The sequence below is a fragment of the Lissotriton vulgaris genome, chromosome 8 (genome assembly GCF_964263255.1).
Source record: "Lissotriton vulgaris chromosome 8, aLisVul1.2, whole genome shotgun sequence".
Classification (NCBI taxonomy): Eukaryota; Metazoa; Chordata; class Amphibia; order Caudata; family Salamandridae; genus Lissotriton; species Lissotriton vulgaris.
In genome coordinates, this window is record NC_141696.1 from 162,129,606 (window position 1) to 162,146,008 (window position 16,403).

The following is a 16,403-nucleotide window of genomic DNA, read 5'->3' on the forward strand; positions in this document are numbered from 1 at the left end:
GATTGGCATGAACTCGATTCGTCCTTCAAGTCCCAGGGTGCATTTGGTTGACTCCGGACGTCAGAATGTCTGTTCCAGGATGACCCAAAAAAGTCTCGTATCCTCCTTCTCACAGGCTTATACAAGACCACACTAGGAGCACCCTATGAAAAATGCACTGTTTACAGTCTGTCTGGCTGCACTTAAGAGAATGCATGTATAACAAGCATTGGCATAGCCAATAGGTCTCGCTATTGGCACCTAGTAAGTATTTAGTTAGTCAGCACAGTACTCTTGGTGCAACAACATTAACTGTTGCTTGGCTAAACACTTATAAGGTCCCAAAGGCGAGACCTATTGGCTATGCCAATGCTTGCTTTGGACTTGTGCCCTGGCTGCACTGATTGGCTGTTCATGTAGACACAAAAATAAGCTAGGCTGCCACTTTGGAGTTATGCTCTTAAAGATGTTAAATAGAGCAGTGATCGCAATTGTTAACTCTTGAGTAAGGAAATGTACAGGGATAAAAATATGGAAAGGAATTAATTAATTATTGGTGATTTGACTACTATGATTTACGTTGCGGCCTGGTGGTAAATATTCGAATGAATTGTTGGATATGTTTATGAAGTGATGATCAATTTTGGTTATGCTCAATAAAAATTTTTTTTTTTAAATATCACCTTCAAACAGTCGCGAGAAACCGCTTGGGAGAGTTCCAAGTTATACTTAATAAGTTAAACATGACATGATGCTGGCTCGTGGTTTGTCAGATTTGGCGGTTAATGTCGGACCACGGTTGCGTCACGGGCAGGCAGCTGCAATGTCTGTTGACACCTGATAGAATCCTGACGGCGCGTGCAAACAGTGGTAGCGTTACGTGCACTTTGATTTTGTACAACAAATTCTGTGCATGGCTACTCTTGCCTGACACGAACAGGAAGGATATTCAGAAGAGTGGGCTATACTCGAGGTTACACGCTCATACGGTACCCTCCACAATGGAACGTTTGCGACGTACTTGATGTGACAAGCACAATAAGAAGTAGGAAACACCCCACATTTCCCCTTTGGCTGTTCTTTTGATAGCCATGGTTGCTATGTGCAAAAGGGGGACGGGGCTCGAATAAAACAAGGCGGTTGTGATTTTTTCCTTAACAGACATTTACGTGCTTGCTTCCACATTTCTTGCAACGCATATAGCTATAGAATATCACGTCTTGTGATTAACAGTCACCACCTGCTACGGTTAATTTATACAAAGTTAATCTGCATGGTCTCATTTCAGTGCATTTGTATCTCATTTACATGTGAAACGCTTGTTTAGGCGGAGACTATTCGTGCATCTTCGTATCTGATGACAATTGACTGTCTTCAGTTTGCAAGTCAAATTCGGTGGAACGATACTTACTCAGTTTTTTTTTTATATATTCCAGCATCCACCAAGATGTGTTTCAAACAGAATGGTGCGCCCTACAACTTTTGATATCAATAGATTTTTTTCATCTACAGAGAACAGAGATGTCAAATGATCTGGTATCTTCCACGTACTGTTCTCATGCCATCGCACAAAAACGATGTCTCCTTTCAAAGATATACAAATATTCACCAGAGGCTAACCGGTAGCTCATCAGGAGAGAAAAACCCTCAGAAGTTGTTCAAGATTTGCGTATAAATCCTTAACAAAAATATGTTGGAAGCAGTGATATCTTTATCTTAAGAACGCCATCAACTTAAGCAGTTTACAGAACCACAACAATGGAATATCTCGTTATGTCAGACAATCTCTTCTACCCGCAAGCCTCACGTTCTTAGATAAACAAGCAACAAAAAGACGTCCGGCCGCGGGGACGAGCTCCGTGGTGGGGAGGGGCGGAGCGAGGCGTGCTGAAGGGTGCCGCAAGGAAAGCCAGACGGCGGCTGTGCGCAAGTTCGGTGCGCGAGCTCACACGCGTAACCGCAAGCACTAGGCCAGAAAAAAGCGTGTGGTAGCACTTTGAAAACCCCGCTTACTAAATGTCTCGCTAGAGCAGCGCATGCGCTGGCTCAGGCGAGACCTAAAAAGGATAACAAAAAGGTGAGTCTATCACAGTTCTTCAACATCGTAACAGCTTTATTCCAACTAACAACACTGTATATATGTCCATCCAACATAAAAGCGTGTGTGTGCTGCAGTGTTTAAATAAACACACACACATGAGTGGTGTCACTGGGCAGTGCAGGCCTTTAGGATACTTGGTAAATAGCAGAAAGAGTTGGTACGCAAGACTTCCTTGGAGGGTTCTAAGCTGATTTCAGTACATGCCCTTGTGTCATAGCACAGAATCCAGCTCAAGCGCAGGCACTCAAGGGTTTGTAGGAATGAAACACACTCAGACTAGTATATAAAGTTCCTTTATTCTGAGCTCGGTCTCCGATATTCCACTGCATGCAAGCAGCAACACCACATGGTTCATACTCAATCCCAGACTCCGAGCAACATTCGGGGTCCTGGGAATTTGGGCCTCGGAGTGCACCTAGTGTCTGCAGCGGTACTACCTGAGGAGCATGAACAATGTTTGCGCAAACCAGTGGCGTAAAACAAAGTGACGGGGCTCCCCCTTCAGATTGTGAGGAGGGTCCCCTAAGTCTACCATAAATCACAAAATATTTAATGATCTTTGCCTGATTGCAGGAACCTGAATGAGTGGGGGCTGCCTGCTCCGCCCCGGAACAAACCTTTGATTTCCTCACATTTGCGCATGCTTCAGTGCATCAAAAAATGTATAAGAATGCATGCGTACAACGTTTACAGAGTTTTTACAAAGTGTATGTCAAACCTACGTAAAATAACAACACGTAGATGGTTGAACGCATCAAATACGGGGGTGAGTCCAAAGCGTATGTGCACATTAAACAGTCAAGTGTCAACACTGGACTGAAAAGTGTGGCTGACGAGCAAGTAGGACATATTGTAATTTAAAACTTTGTGGGCCACATTCAGTCGGGTTGAACTTACTAGTGATTAAGAAATATTCGTTATTATGTTTTATGTGATTGAAACAATGGCAGTGGTGCAGAGCACTCATGAAAATTCACTAAAGTGTTCTTGCAAAAACACAGGATGAACTAAAGAAGTCTATATTAAAAGAGATAAATTCGTTTTTTTGCAAAACAAGGCAAACCAACGACAGTAAGATTTTCAAATCTAAAATATCTAGTTGAGCGGATTTCACACAGGGGTGAGTGTGCAAAGTTAGAAAAGCCGACGTACAGCAGGTTTTACATAAATTACAAGCACATACAAGGACGGTTTCTGGAAGTACTCCTGTGTTATCCAACGACAGGGCACCAAAAAAAAAAAATCGTTATACAAAGCGCAGTGGCCGTGAATCGGGCACCAGCAATCCAGCATGCGCCGTTTAGATAAAAGTTATGAATGCGGACGCCATGTTGAAAGCGCGGTGGACGTGAAGTAGGAACCGTGCTGATAAAATAAATGGCGCGTGGCCTCCTGATGAGACCGCAATGGTGACACATAAAAGCGGGCTGATAAAAGTTAGGCGCTCGGACTCCTGATGCGGCAGCCATGCGGAGCATGAAGCGCAGCATCGGTGAAGCGGGCACCATGCTGATAATATAAAAGTCACGAGACCTCCAAAATAAAATAATTAAACAAAGTTTGTTTATGCTTCTGTAACAAAAAGACACTTCAAACATGCATACACACACTACCTCCTCTTAAGGGAAAAAATAATTTTTGAAAGGGTTCGCAAACACACGCTCACATTAAAACTATGCCTTTAAGCTGGCACAAGCAGGGTTAATGAAGAAGAAAATAGTTCCCAGAAATAACACATAAGCACTCAAGTGGAAAGATACCAGTAGTTAGGCATGGCTCCGTGGGAGGAAACAAATTAACAAGCATTTACAATGCAATAGGTCTCACAGCATTAAAGTTTGAGTTATTGGCATTGTGTATGACAATGGGTTGCATAACATTTTTAGCAAACTTTGAATTGGTGAGAGTGTGTGCAAGAGTATGCTCTTGCTCACACCTGTTATTATTCACACAGCTCTGATGATGCACCTCAGGCACGGGCTCACAGCTGTTATTATTCACACAGCTCTGATTATGCACCTCACGCACGGGGCTGACGCAGTTAGTATTCGCACAGCTCTGATGATGCACCTCAGGCACGGGCTCACAGCTGTTATTACTCACACAGCGCTGATGATGCACCTGTGCACGGGGCTGACGCAGGTATTATTCACACAGCTCTGATGATGCACCTCAGCACTGGGCTGACGCAGTTATTATTCACACAGCTCTGATGAGGCACCACAGCACGGGGCTGCCTGCAGTTATTATTCACACAGCTCTGATGATGCACCTCAGGCACGGGGCTCACAGCTGTTATTATTCACACAGCTCTTATGATGCACCTCAGGCACGGGGCTGACTCAGTAATTATTCACACAGCTCTGATGATGCACCTCAGCACGGGGCTCACAGCTGTTATTATTCACACAGCTCTGATGATGCACCTCAGGCACGGGGCTGACGCAGTATTTATTCACACAGCTCTGATGATGCACCTCAGGCACAGGCTCACAGCTGTTATTATTCACACAGCTCTGATTATACACCTCACGCACGGGGCTGACGCAGTTATTATTCACACAGCTCTGATGATGCACCTCAGGCACGGGCTCACAGCTGTTATTATTTACACAGCTCTGATGATGCACCTCATGCACGGGGCTGACGCAGTTATTATTCACACAGCTTGATGATGCACCTCAGGCACGGGCTCACAGCTGTTATTATTCACACAGCTCTGATGATGCTCCTCAGGCACGGGCTCACAGCTGTTATTATTCACACAGCTCTGATGATGCACCTCACGCACGGGGTTGACGCAGTTATTATTCACACAGCTCTGATGATGCACCTCAGGCACGGGCTCACAGTTGTCAAATTTGAAGGTAAATGAACTACAGTGTAGAATTCGGAGGTCTCAATCGAGAAATCGTCCCCACCGTAAAAGCTATGAGGACATGGAATTTCAAAATGCAGTTGTTAAAATGAGTTAAAACATTAGAACGCGGTTCGATGGAGGAAATTTCTAAACGAGGAAAGGTGTTGAAAAATTCAGAAAAACAGGAAAAAAAGTAGAATACGTTTCTAACCAGAACTTTAAGTTCCTTACTGGTAAATGCTTCAGAAAATAATTCACTTTAATTTAATCTATTTTATCAAATTTAATTTATGCGGACAAAGAATTGCGTTAGTACGATGCAGATGGCCAAGCAACCTACCGTCATCCGTTTCCACTGGTCTCTGGTCATCTACAACCTACTTTTTGACTACAAACCATAGAAGATTTACCCCCAGCTGCCACCCACTCACTGCCCCTTCCTTCATTCCCCGATCAATGTTAACTACACAACAAGCACTGCACCATTCAACGAACTGACCCAACTCCCCTAACCTGTATTCTGACATCAACATACCTGCCATCTCACACCGCGACACACACCTGGTTACATTAAAAACCATGTCTTGAGCCTGCAGTGGCCACCTGTCAAATACTTACAGGATCCTTACGCAAGTTCAGCTTAATGTCCGGCGTCCATAGCTAATCTTCAAACGGACGTTATTGGTCCATAATTTTTAACACTTCCGGGTCGCATAATAACCAATACTATGGCTGAACATATACTGGGCGTCATCTACGAGTGGAAAGTACTGGTAACGTGTTAGTTGGTCTACGATTGGAGTATTGGGAGGCACCCCAGCCAATCCTAGCGCGCTATAAAGAATTCCAAAAGTGTTGATTGGTTGTGGAGGCCGCATGTGCCTCTGCCCGAGCCAACCTCTTACAGTCAGTAGGTGCCGCCCATCTTTGAGAACAAGCCTAAGAGAAGGCTTTAGTTGCGTCTCTGCTTCACCTCAAGTAAGATAGACCCTGTTTACTGTTAGGTTATTACCGACGGCTGTACTGGATGGGAAGGATGAGGGATGGCGGAAGGGGTCAGAAGACAGGGGGTTTTACCGTCTGCTGTACTGGATAGGAAGGATGAGGGATGGTGGAAGCGGTCAGAAGAGTGGGGAAGGGAAGCAGAGCCCCAGGTGACCAGTGTGAACAGGGATGCAACGCTATCATGGGCACGATTGGGGAGGAGGAGATGTGGCGTACCCGTTGAGCTGCCGACAGTAAAAATTTGCGCTTGTGTGTGTGTGTGTGTGTGTGCGCGCGTGTGTGTATGTGTGCGGTGGTGGGGGTCTCTGTATGTGTGCGTACGTACGTGTATGTGCGCTTGTGTGTGTGTCTCTGTGTGTGCGCATGTGTGCAGGGGGAGGTGTGGCTGTGTGTGTTTGCGCTTCCCAGGAGACAGGAGATGGCCACAGCGTGTGCGTTCTCGCGCGCGGCCCGCGCCGATCCGATTTTTCAAGATTCGCGTGGCCAGCTCTTGTCTCCTGGGAAGCTGAGCCAGTGACAATAGGTCTCTGGCGAGACCGCACTTTCGCGCGGTTAACGCCACGAGACCTAAAAAGGAGAGACACCGAGGAAGAATTAACAACTAGCAAGCAAGCCTTTTTAAAGGACAATAGAAGTAACAGAAAGACAATCGGTGGACTGTAAGCCCACAAAGTGTAAACAACAAGTCTCGAAAAGAAAGCGCAAGCGCTGCCTACACTTGACCTTAATAGAGTAAAATATATTACACAAAATGATACTGATATGATAACAAATCCAATGTAAGGAATAGGAGATATTTTTTGTAAAAATGTAGGTAAAAATAGTGCCAAAAAGCACTAAGGGCTAATGATAGTCTCTGGAAGCGGTAGACCAGGTCATAGGTGCGATTTCCAACCGAACTAAATGGAGCACAGGTTGGATTCAAAACCTTCCAGCAGTCAAGTATGAAGTTGTATCGGAGTACTGGTGCAACGAAATGAGAAACCGTTGCACCAAGGTTCCCCTGGCGGCTCAGACTGTATTAAAGTCCAAAAATGCATTAAGTCCCAACTTGTCAGGGTTCCTGGACCAGCTCCTCTGGGTCATTTATAAGGTTCCCAGAACCTCAGAGATAACACTTAGGGACCAGGAATAACACCAGCAAAGGGCACCACTGTGGTACTGTCAAAGTCCAGTTGGTATTGGTCAACTGGAAAAAGGTATCTTACAGCTTGTTGTGTCCCTGTAGCCACAAATGAGGTCAGACAACTGACCCTTGGAGTCTACCTTTTTGTCCTGGGTACAAGAGGGAGCAGGCCCAGTACTTCAGGGCTCCTCTCAGACTACAGCAAACAATTTCCAGTCCTATTTTGATCTTCAGCATATCCAGAAAGTGTTCTCAGGCGGGTGCTACATTTATGGGTTGCACCAGCTAGTGAGTAGGATGGGTGACTCCTGGCTCCTCACTAACCAATGGCGTAAAAGATCCATGGGGCAATGCTACCCACTTGTGCAGCAGATCCTGCTTTCGCTAGTGCATACAATTCCAATGTACGGTACTTCTAAATTTCACGATGGAGAAACCCTTCCTCCCCTGTGCAGACAGGGCTAGAAAAAGCTTTTAATTTTTACTAGACGTGTGGGTCTAGTAACCTAAAAAATGTACTCGACCTAACTGAAATGCACTTGACCTGAGTTTCTGGAATCGGAACAAATGTGACAAGTTAACAAGATTTAAAGGCCTTTTTATTGCTCATTCACTTTGTGCAATAAAGATGCCTTTAAATCTTGCTATCTTGTCACAATTCCTCTGCTTGTCAGAGACGAAGGTCAAAAGTCAGTTTCTCTTCCTACTCGCCAGAAAGGGCAAATAGGACCTCAAAATAGCTCGCCCTAATTGAATCTGGCTCGCAAATGCGAGCAGGCGAGTGGATTTTCGAGCCCTGACAGAACATGTATGCCCACCAAGAGGTGTGACCATGAAATGAGCACCCCCCTCAACTGGTCATTCAACGCTGGTTCTGGGGGCAGCTCCCCTGTCATGGGGTTGGTGCTAGCCTGACTAGGGGAACGTATATCCTTACAATTTACTAGTGAAAGAACTTCCCACACCCAGGCGATTGTTTCTGCTCTCTAGGGAGAGTTCACACTTCATTTAAGGCAAAGTGCTTGCAGACCAGCTGTCACTAGGCCACAGCTTTCCGAACTTTCCATGTTGGTGACACACTTTTTGGAGATGCATCATTTTGTGACACAGTAAGGCAGTGTAGCGAGCGAGCGAGCCCGAAACACCAAAGTGGAGTTCGGAGGGAAGGGTTTCTCCCCCCGGAAGAACATTTTGAAATACAAGTGGGCAAATAGTCTCCCTCCCTCTGTCTCCATCCCTCTGTCGACATCCTCCCTCTGTCTGTCTCCCTCCCTCTGACTGTCTCCCTCTGTCTGTCTCCCTCTGTCTCCCTCCCTCTGTCTCCCTCCCTATGTTTCTGTCCCTCTCTCTCTCTGTCTCCCTCGCTCTCTGTCTACCCCGCTCTCTGTCTACCCCGCTCTCTGTCTACCCCGCTCTCTGTCTACCCCGCTCTCTGTCTCCCCCGCTCTCTGTCTCCCCGCTCTCTGTCTCCCCCGCTCTCTGTCTCCCCCGCTCTCTGTCTCCCTCGCTCTCTGTCTCCCTCGCTCTCTGTCTCCCTCGCTCTCTGTCTCCCTCACTCTCTGTCTCCCACTGACTCCCTCCCTCTGTCTCACTCTGCCTCCCTCCCTCTGTCTCTCTCTCTCTCTCGGTCTCCCTCTCTCTCTGTCTCCTTTCTCTCCCTCACTCGGTCACCCTCTGTCTCCCTCTCTCTCTCTCCGTCTCTCTGCCGCTCGGTCTCGGCCTGTCTCAGTCTCTGCCTCCATCTATCTGTCCCTGTTTCTGCCTCTATCTGCCTGTCTGTCTCTGTCTCCCTCCCTTTCCCTCTCCATCTCTGTCTCTTTGCCTGTCTGTCCTTGTCTGTCTCAGTCTCTGCCTCTATCTGTCTGTCCCTGCCTCTGCCTCTATCTATCTGTCTGTCTGTCTGTCTGTCCCTGTCTCTGTCCCCATCTCCCTCCCTCTGTCTCCACCTCCGTCTCTGTCTCTGCCTCTGCCTCGATCTGTCTGCCCCTGTCCCTGCCTCTGCCACTGTCTCTGTCTGTCTCGGTCTCGATCTCTGTCTGTTGCGGTCTCCTTCCCTCTCTCTGTCTCTCTCTCTGTCTCCCTCTCTCTCTCTACCTCCCTCTCTCTCTGTCTCCCTCCCTCTCTCTATATCTCTCTATCTCCCTCTCTCTCCCCCTCCCTCTGTCTCACTCACTCTGTCTGTCTCCCTCCCTCTGTCTCCCTCTCGCCTCCCTCCCTCTCGCCTCCCTCCCTCTCGTCTGTCTCCCTCTCGTCTGTCTCCCTCTCGTCTGTCTCCCTCTCGTCTGTCTCCCTCTCGTCTGTCTCCCTCTCGTCTGTCACCCTCTAGTCTGTCACCCTCTAGTCTGTCACCCTCTAGTCTGTCACCCTCTAGTCTGTCACCCTCTCGTCTGTCACCCTCTCGTCTGTCTCCCTCTCGTCTGTCTCCCTCTCGTCTGTCTCCCTCTCGTCTGTCTCCCTCTCGTCTGTCTCCCTCTTGTCTGTCTCCCTCTTGTCTGTCTCCCTCTTGTCTGTCTCCCCCCTCTGTCTGTCGACCTCCCTCTGTCTCAGTTCCTCTGCCTGCGTCCCTCTGTCTCCCTCTGTCTGTCTACCTCTGTCTCCCTCTCTCTCTGTCTCCCTCTGCGTCTCCCTCTCTCTCTGTCTCCCTCTGCGTCTCCCTCTCTGCCCGTCTCCCTCTCTGCCTGTCTCCCTCTCTGCCTGTCTCCCTCTCTGCCTGTCTCCCTCTCTCCCTCTCTGCCTGTCTCCCTCTCTGCCTGTCTCCCTCTCTGCCTGTCTCCCTCTCTGCCTGTCTCCCTCTTTGCCTGTCTCCCTCTCTGCCTGTCTCCCTCTCTGCCTGTCTCCCTCTCTGCCTGTCTCCCTCTCTGCCTGTCTCCCTCTCTCTCTCGGTCTCCCTCTCTCTCTCGGTATCCCTCTCTCTCTCTCTCGGTCTCCCTCTCTCTTTCTCGGTCTCCCTCTCTCTCTCTCTGTCTCTCTCTCTCTCTGTCTCCCTCTCTCTGTCTCCCTCTCTGCCTGTCTCCCTCTCTGCCTGTCTCCCTCTCTGCCTGTCTCCCTCTCTGCCTGTCTCCCTCTCTGCCTGTCTCCCTCTCTGCCTGTCTCCCTCTCTGCCTGTCTCCCTCTCTGCCTGTCTCCCTCTCTGCCTGTCTCCCTCTCTGCCTGTCTCCCTCTCTGCCTGTCTCCCTCTCTGCCTGTCTCCCTCTCTCCCTCTCTGCCTGGCTCCCTCTCTCCCTCTCTGCCTGGCTCCCTCTCTCTGGCTCCCTCTCTCTGGCTCCCTCTCTGCCTGTCTCTCTCTCTGCCTGTCTCCCTCTCTGCCTGTCTCCCTCTCTGCCTGTCCCCCTCTCTGCCTGTCCCCCTCTCTGCCTGTCTCCCTCTCTGCCTGTCTCCCTCTATGCCTGTCTCCCTCTCTGCCTGTCCGTCTCCCTCCCTCTGTCTCCCTCCCTCTGTCTGTCTCCCTCCCTCTGTCTGTCTCCCTCCCTCTGTCTGTCTCCCTCCCTCTGTCTGTCTCCCTCCCTCTGTCTGTCTCCATCCCTCTGTCTGTCTCCATCCCTCTGTCTGTCTCCATCCCTCTGTCTGTCTCCATCCCTCTGTCTGTCTCCATCCCTCTGTCTGTCTCCATCCCTCTGTCTCCATCCCTCTGTCTCCATCCCTCTGTCTCCATCCCTCTGTCTCCATCCCTCTTCCTCTGTCTATCCCAGACTCCCCCTACCTCTGTCTCCCTCCCTCTGTCTCCCTCTCTCGCTGTCTCCCAGGGTTTCCCTCTCTCTCGGTCTCCATCCCTCTGTCTCCCTCCCTCTGTCGCCCTCCTCCCTCTGTCGCCCTCCTCCCTCTGTCACCCTCCTCCCTCTGTCGCCCTCCTCCCTCTGTCCCCCTCCTCCTCCCTCTGTCCCCCTCCTCCTCCCTCTGTCCCCCTCCTCCTCCCTCTGTCCCCCTCCTCCTCCCTCTGTCGCCCCCCTCCTCCCTCTGTCCCCCCTCCTCCCTCTGCCCTCCTCCCTCTGTCTCCCTCCCTCCGTCTCCCTCTATCTGCCTCCCTTTCCCTCACTCTGTCCATCCCTCACTCCCTCCCTCTCTCTGTCTCCCTCCCTCCCTCTGTCTGTCTCCCCCCTCTGTCTGTCTCCCCCCTCTGTCTGTCTTCACCCCCTCTGTCTGTCTTCACCCCCTCTGTCTGTCTCTCTCCCTCCCTCTGTCTCCCTCCCTCCGTCTCCCTCTATCTGCCTCCCTTTCCCTCACTCTGTCCATCCCTCACTCCCTCCCTCTCTCTGTCTCCCTCCCTCCCTCTGTCTGTCTCCCCCCTCTGTCTGTCTCCCCCCTCTGTCTGTCTTCACCCCCTCTGTCTGTCTTCACCCCCTCTGTCTGTCTCTCTCCCTCCCTCTGTCTCCCTCCCTCTGCCTTCCTCCCTCTGTCTTCCTCCCTCTGCCTTCCTCCCTCTGCCTTCCTCCCTCTGTCTTCCTCCCTCTGTCTTCCTCCCTCTGTCTTCCTCCCTCTGCCTTCCTCCCTCTGTCTTCCTCCCTCTGTCTTCCTCCCTCTGTCTTCCTCCCTCTGTCTGCCTCCCTCTGTCTGCCTCCCTCTGTCTGCCTCCCTCTGTCTGCCTCCCTCTGTCTGCCTCCCTCTGTCTGCCTCCCTCTGTCTGCCTCCCTCTGTCTGCCTCCGTCTCTCCCCTCTGTCTGTCGATCTCCCTCTGTCTCCATTTCTCTGTGTGCGTCCCTCTGTCTCCGTCCCTGTCTCCCTCTGTCTACCTCTGTCTCCCTCTCTCTGTCTCCCTCCCTCTCTCGGTCTCCCTCCCTCTCTCTGTCTCCCTCCCTCTCTCTGTCTCCCTCTCTCTGTCTCGCTCTCTCTGTCTCCCTCTCTCTGTCTCCCTCTCTCTGTCTCCCTCTCTCTCTCTGTCTGCCTCTCTCTCTCTCTCTGTCTCCCTCTCTCTCTCTGTCTCTCTCTCTCTGTCTCCCTCTCTCTGTCTCCCTCTCTGCCTGTCTCCCTCTCTGCCTGTCTCCCTCTCTGCCTGTCTCCCTCTCTGCCTGTCTCCCTCTCTGCCTGTCTCCCTCTCTGCCTGTCTCCCTCTCTGCCTGTCTCCCTCTCTGCCTGTCTCCCTCTCTCCCTCTCTGCCTGGCTCCCTCTCGCTGTCTCCCTCTCTGCCTGTCTCCCTCTCTGCCTGTCTCCCTCTCTGCCTGTCTCCCTCTCTGCCTGTCTCCCTCTCTGCCTGTCTCCCTCTCTGCCTGTCTCCCTCTCTGCCTGTCTCCCTCGCTGCCTGTCTCCCTCTCTGCCTGTCTCCCTCGCTGCCTGTCTCCCTCGCTGCCTGTCTCCCTCTCTGCCTGTCTCCCTCTCTGCCTGTCTCCCTCCCTCTGTCTCCCTCCCTCTGTCTCCCTCCCTCTGTCTCCCTCCCTCTGTCTGTCTCCATCCCTCTGTCTCCATCCCTCTGTCTCCACCCCTCTGTCTCCACCCCTCTGTCTCCACCCCTCTGTCTCTCTCTATCTGTCTTCCTCTGTCTATCCCAGACTCCCCCTACCTCTGTCTCCCTCCCTCCGTCTCCCTCTCTCGCTGTCTCCCAGGGTTTCCCTCTCTCTCGGTCTCCCTCCCTCTGTCGCCCTCCTCCCTCTGTCGCCCTCCTCCCTCTGTCCCCCTCCTCCTCCCTCTGTCCCCCCCTCCTCCCTCTGCCCCCCCTCCTCCCTCTGCCCCCTCCCTCTGCCCCCCTCCCTCTGTCTCCCTCCCTCCGTCTCCCTCCCTCCGTCTCCCTCCCTCCGTCTCCCTCTATCTGCCTCCCTTTCCCTCACTCTGTCCATCCCTCACTCCCTCCCTCTCTCTGTCTCCCTCCCTCCCTCTGTCTGTCTCCTCCCTCTGTCTGTCTCCCCCCTCTGTCTGTCTCCCCCCCTCTGTCTGTCTCCCCCCCTCTGTCTGTCTCCCCCCCCTCTCTCTGTCTCCCCCCCTCTCTCTGTCTCTCTCCCTCCCTCTGTCTCACTCCCTCTGCCTTCCTCCCTCTGCCTTCCTCCCTCTGTCTTCCTCCCTCTGTCTTCCTCCCTCTGTCTTCCTCCCTCTGTCTTCCTCCCTCTGCCTTCCTCCCTCTGCCTTCCTCCCTCTGCCTTCCTCCCTCTGTCTTCCTCCCTCTGTCTTCCTCCCTCTGTCTTCCTTCCTCTGTCTTCCTCCCTCTGTCTTCCTCCCTCTGTCTTCCTCCCTCTGTCTTTCTCCCTCCGTCTCCCTCAGTCTGTCACCCTCTGTCACCTCACCCCAGCTTCCTGGGCACACACACATCCGCATCTGAGCACTTCACAGGTCTTTAAAAGACCATAGAGCAGAGTGTCTAGGGATGCCTCTTAATTAGCAGCAGTTATGTGCTAAGTGCCTACGACACACCCACCATTTGCAGGCGACACAGTACTGTGTCGGGACACACAGTTTGGAAAGCTCTGCACTAGGCTAATGCTAATTAGCCAACTGGAGGTTCGGTGACATAAAAGGTAACTTAAAAGTCCGACCTTACAAACAAATTGAATTTTTACTAAATAATAAAAATAGCTTTGATGTACTTTGCTTTTGTATCTGTTTCCTGTCACAGAAACAGATTGATGTTTCTGTACTATGATTTTTTTTTCGAATTCAGCTACAGCCCTTCCAGTGAAAATAGCTTTAGGGGCCGAGCCAGTGGAGAAACGAGCCTATTTTAAATTTGCACATGTTCAACTTTTGAATGTCAGGCACCCTGTCTTGAGGGTGACTAGGTGTACTTAGGGGTGACGTATTACTATTTAAAAGCAGGGGTTCCTGCCTGTAAAAAAGGTAATTTTGACAGGTCTGTACAGTAGGTTTTAGGTTGCTGCCGTTAGGCTACGCCATTTAGGCCTGAAGCCATGTTTTCTCTGTCACTGTAGTGGCTGGCAAAATCAGTGCTGAAACCCACAAGTGACATTTAACTTTCCATAACATGGGTGTATTTCTGCACCATATACTATAGGGTTATATGAAAGTTAAATATGGCAATTAAGGACAAGCCAATTTTGAAATATTTAAAAAGAGGAAAACAGGCACTTAACTCCTGGCTTGCAGAGTTAATATTCCAGAAAAAAGTGAGGATGGGATGGGGAGCAACAGAGAAAAGGGATTGAAGGAGTTGAAACCAAAAATCAAATAAAACTGAGAAAATTTAGGAGGGGCAGAGAAGCAACAAATGAATTAGGAGGGGTGGCAGAAGCAACACAGAGTGCAAGAGACTGGAGGTTTGAGGAGGAAGCAGCACCCAGGAAATGGGGCCAGAACAAACATGCACTCCAATGGAGGGGAGATGGGGGTGCAACAAGTAGTTCGCTGAATGTAAACAGTGGAAAGATACAAATCATGCAATAGAAAAGAAGGGGAAGAATCCAGGCTCCAGGTGAGAGACAAACAAAAGACGGGTAAGGCAAGCCACCCAATAAGGGCAAGCAAATGAGACTGACAAGAAAGTCAACCAATGATAAGCATTAGGTTGACCCAATGCAGACTGTTTACTTAAAAGCTGTAGACAGCAAAATATAGGAATCTGAAAGGGACACGTTTTGGGAGGCAGACACATTTATTAGATCCCTTAGGTGCTTCAATAAACAAGCATTTGCAATGCAATCTGTCTCACCTTTGATACCTTGTATGTATTTAGCTATGCAGCACATTAGCCTGGGTGCTGAAACATCTACTGTTCTTTAACATGAAGGGAAAATAAGCACCAAACAGTGTGACATGCCAGGTATTGGAACACATGGAGAGAAATATTGCCTTTCAGCTGGAAATTGTATAGTCCAAAGCTCTGTGTTTAATATAAAATCAGGGCCTTCTGTGGTCATATCACTGAAAATACAAGATTTGAAAAAAATATTATTGTCTACGGGTGCTTGTGGAAGACAATTTCTATGGACTGGAATCTAGAGAATGCTAAGGGGATTCTGGCATTTTACTGACCTGTACTGGTCATTTTCTATCAAGACAGTTAAATAGAGGCAGTTGAACAGAAAAAAAGTCCCTTAGCGGAAGGAGACAAGTCCTAGAGCTGATCTCCAGAACCGACAAAGTACATACACATATAAGTATATACTAAAGTATATACAAGAGGTCTTGAATGCTCGACCTAAAAAGGGTGACCAGTAAACTAGACAGACCAATTACTTTTTTATGTACCCCGTTTTATGACTCAATGCAAATTAGTATTGCAAATATGAGATAGAGCCCCTTAATTTACAGTCTAGCAGATGGATTTGCTACTAATCAAGGCACTGTGTTTGCTGCAAAGGTCTGTAGTTTCTTGTTAGGGTTCAGTCTTTTTACATTGTCTCAGAACACTCAGAATTTATCAATATGCTCATTGTTTAAACTATATAAACATAGGACATAAACAAAATAATTCATATGATCAATATGACATCAATGTTGTTTAACTTACACTTTTGCAGATCATCGAAGACTCAAAATGTTGAGCACATAGTCTGTAGTGCTTATTCAGTTGATCTGGAGTCTTTGTTTCTAAATCAGTTCTCCGACAGCATTCCACCCACTTCATACATCTAAACATTCACAAACAGGAGTATAAATCACATCAGTACGTTGTAAAGAATATACTGGGTTGATGCTTTCAGTTAAACTTCTGTACCAAAATGTGCATGAAAGTACTCTTAAAATTTAATTCTTATGTATTCAACACTGCAATTGAATGCAGAGAAAACAGAAGTAGGGAGAGTGCCACTGAAGATTTGGAGAACATCCCACATACAGTGCTGAACCCCCAAATCTCTTTTTCCTTCACGAAAATAAGACATTTCAGGATAGACAGATGTCACTTTGCCTTAGGCTGCAATAGTCCTTTCAAATAACACCGAAATACTGAATTTCCAAATTATGTCCAGGACACAGTTCTTAGTAAGATACAACTTGCGAAAACTTTGGTAATCTTTACAACATGCAGAGGGTTTGTTTTTAAAGTAGAATACTAAAGTTACAGGTTTATAGGTGGGATAAAGCTAGACAAATAGCTGGGCAGCAAAGCGTCAAACCTATTGACCCAGTAATATAATAATATGGACTTCTGATGGCGTTTGCAAAAGAATACAATTTTCTTTGGGGTGACGTCGGCTAGACCAGAATTTGATTTTGTAAATGTTAATTATGGCTTTATGTATCATTCACACACTTGCATGCATCATACGTGGCATGCCTTATTCCTAGCACTGATGTACGCCCTTGGAAGCTTCCTTCCTGAAAAAATAAACCAACTGATGATTTAACCGACGAAGCGAAAGGGATGGGGTCAGTGAGAGGACATAAATGTGGGTCCACTCTGTATTTACGGTTGTTCTCTCCAGAACTCTACTTCTAAGAGGTGAAGTTCCAAC

The 16,403-nt window shown here is 49.1% G+C and overlaps 1 protein-coding gene across 2 annotated transcripts in view; it reads right to left on the bottom strand.

Moving 5' to 3' along the window:
* Positions 1-16,403, bottom strand: part of THAP12 (THAP domain containing 12) — a 110,126-nt gene that overhangs the window by 65,620 nt on the left and 28,103 nt on the right. For both annotated transcript variants that reach the window (XM_086933868.1, XM_086933869.1), the window contains exon 2: positions 15,458-15,578. In XM_086933868.1, the coding sequence (XP_086789994.1) occupies positions 15,458-15,578 (121 nt within the window). The remainder of the gene's footprint in view (positions 1-15,457; positions 15,579-16,403) is intronic.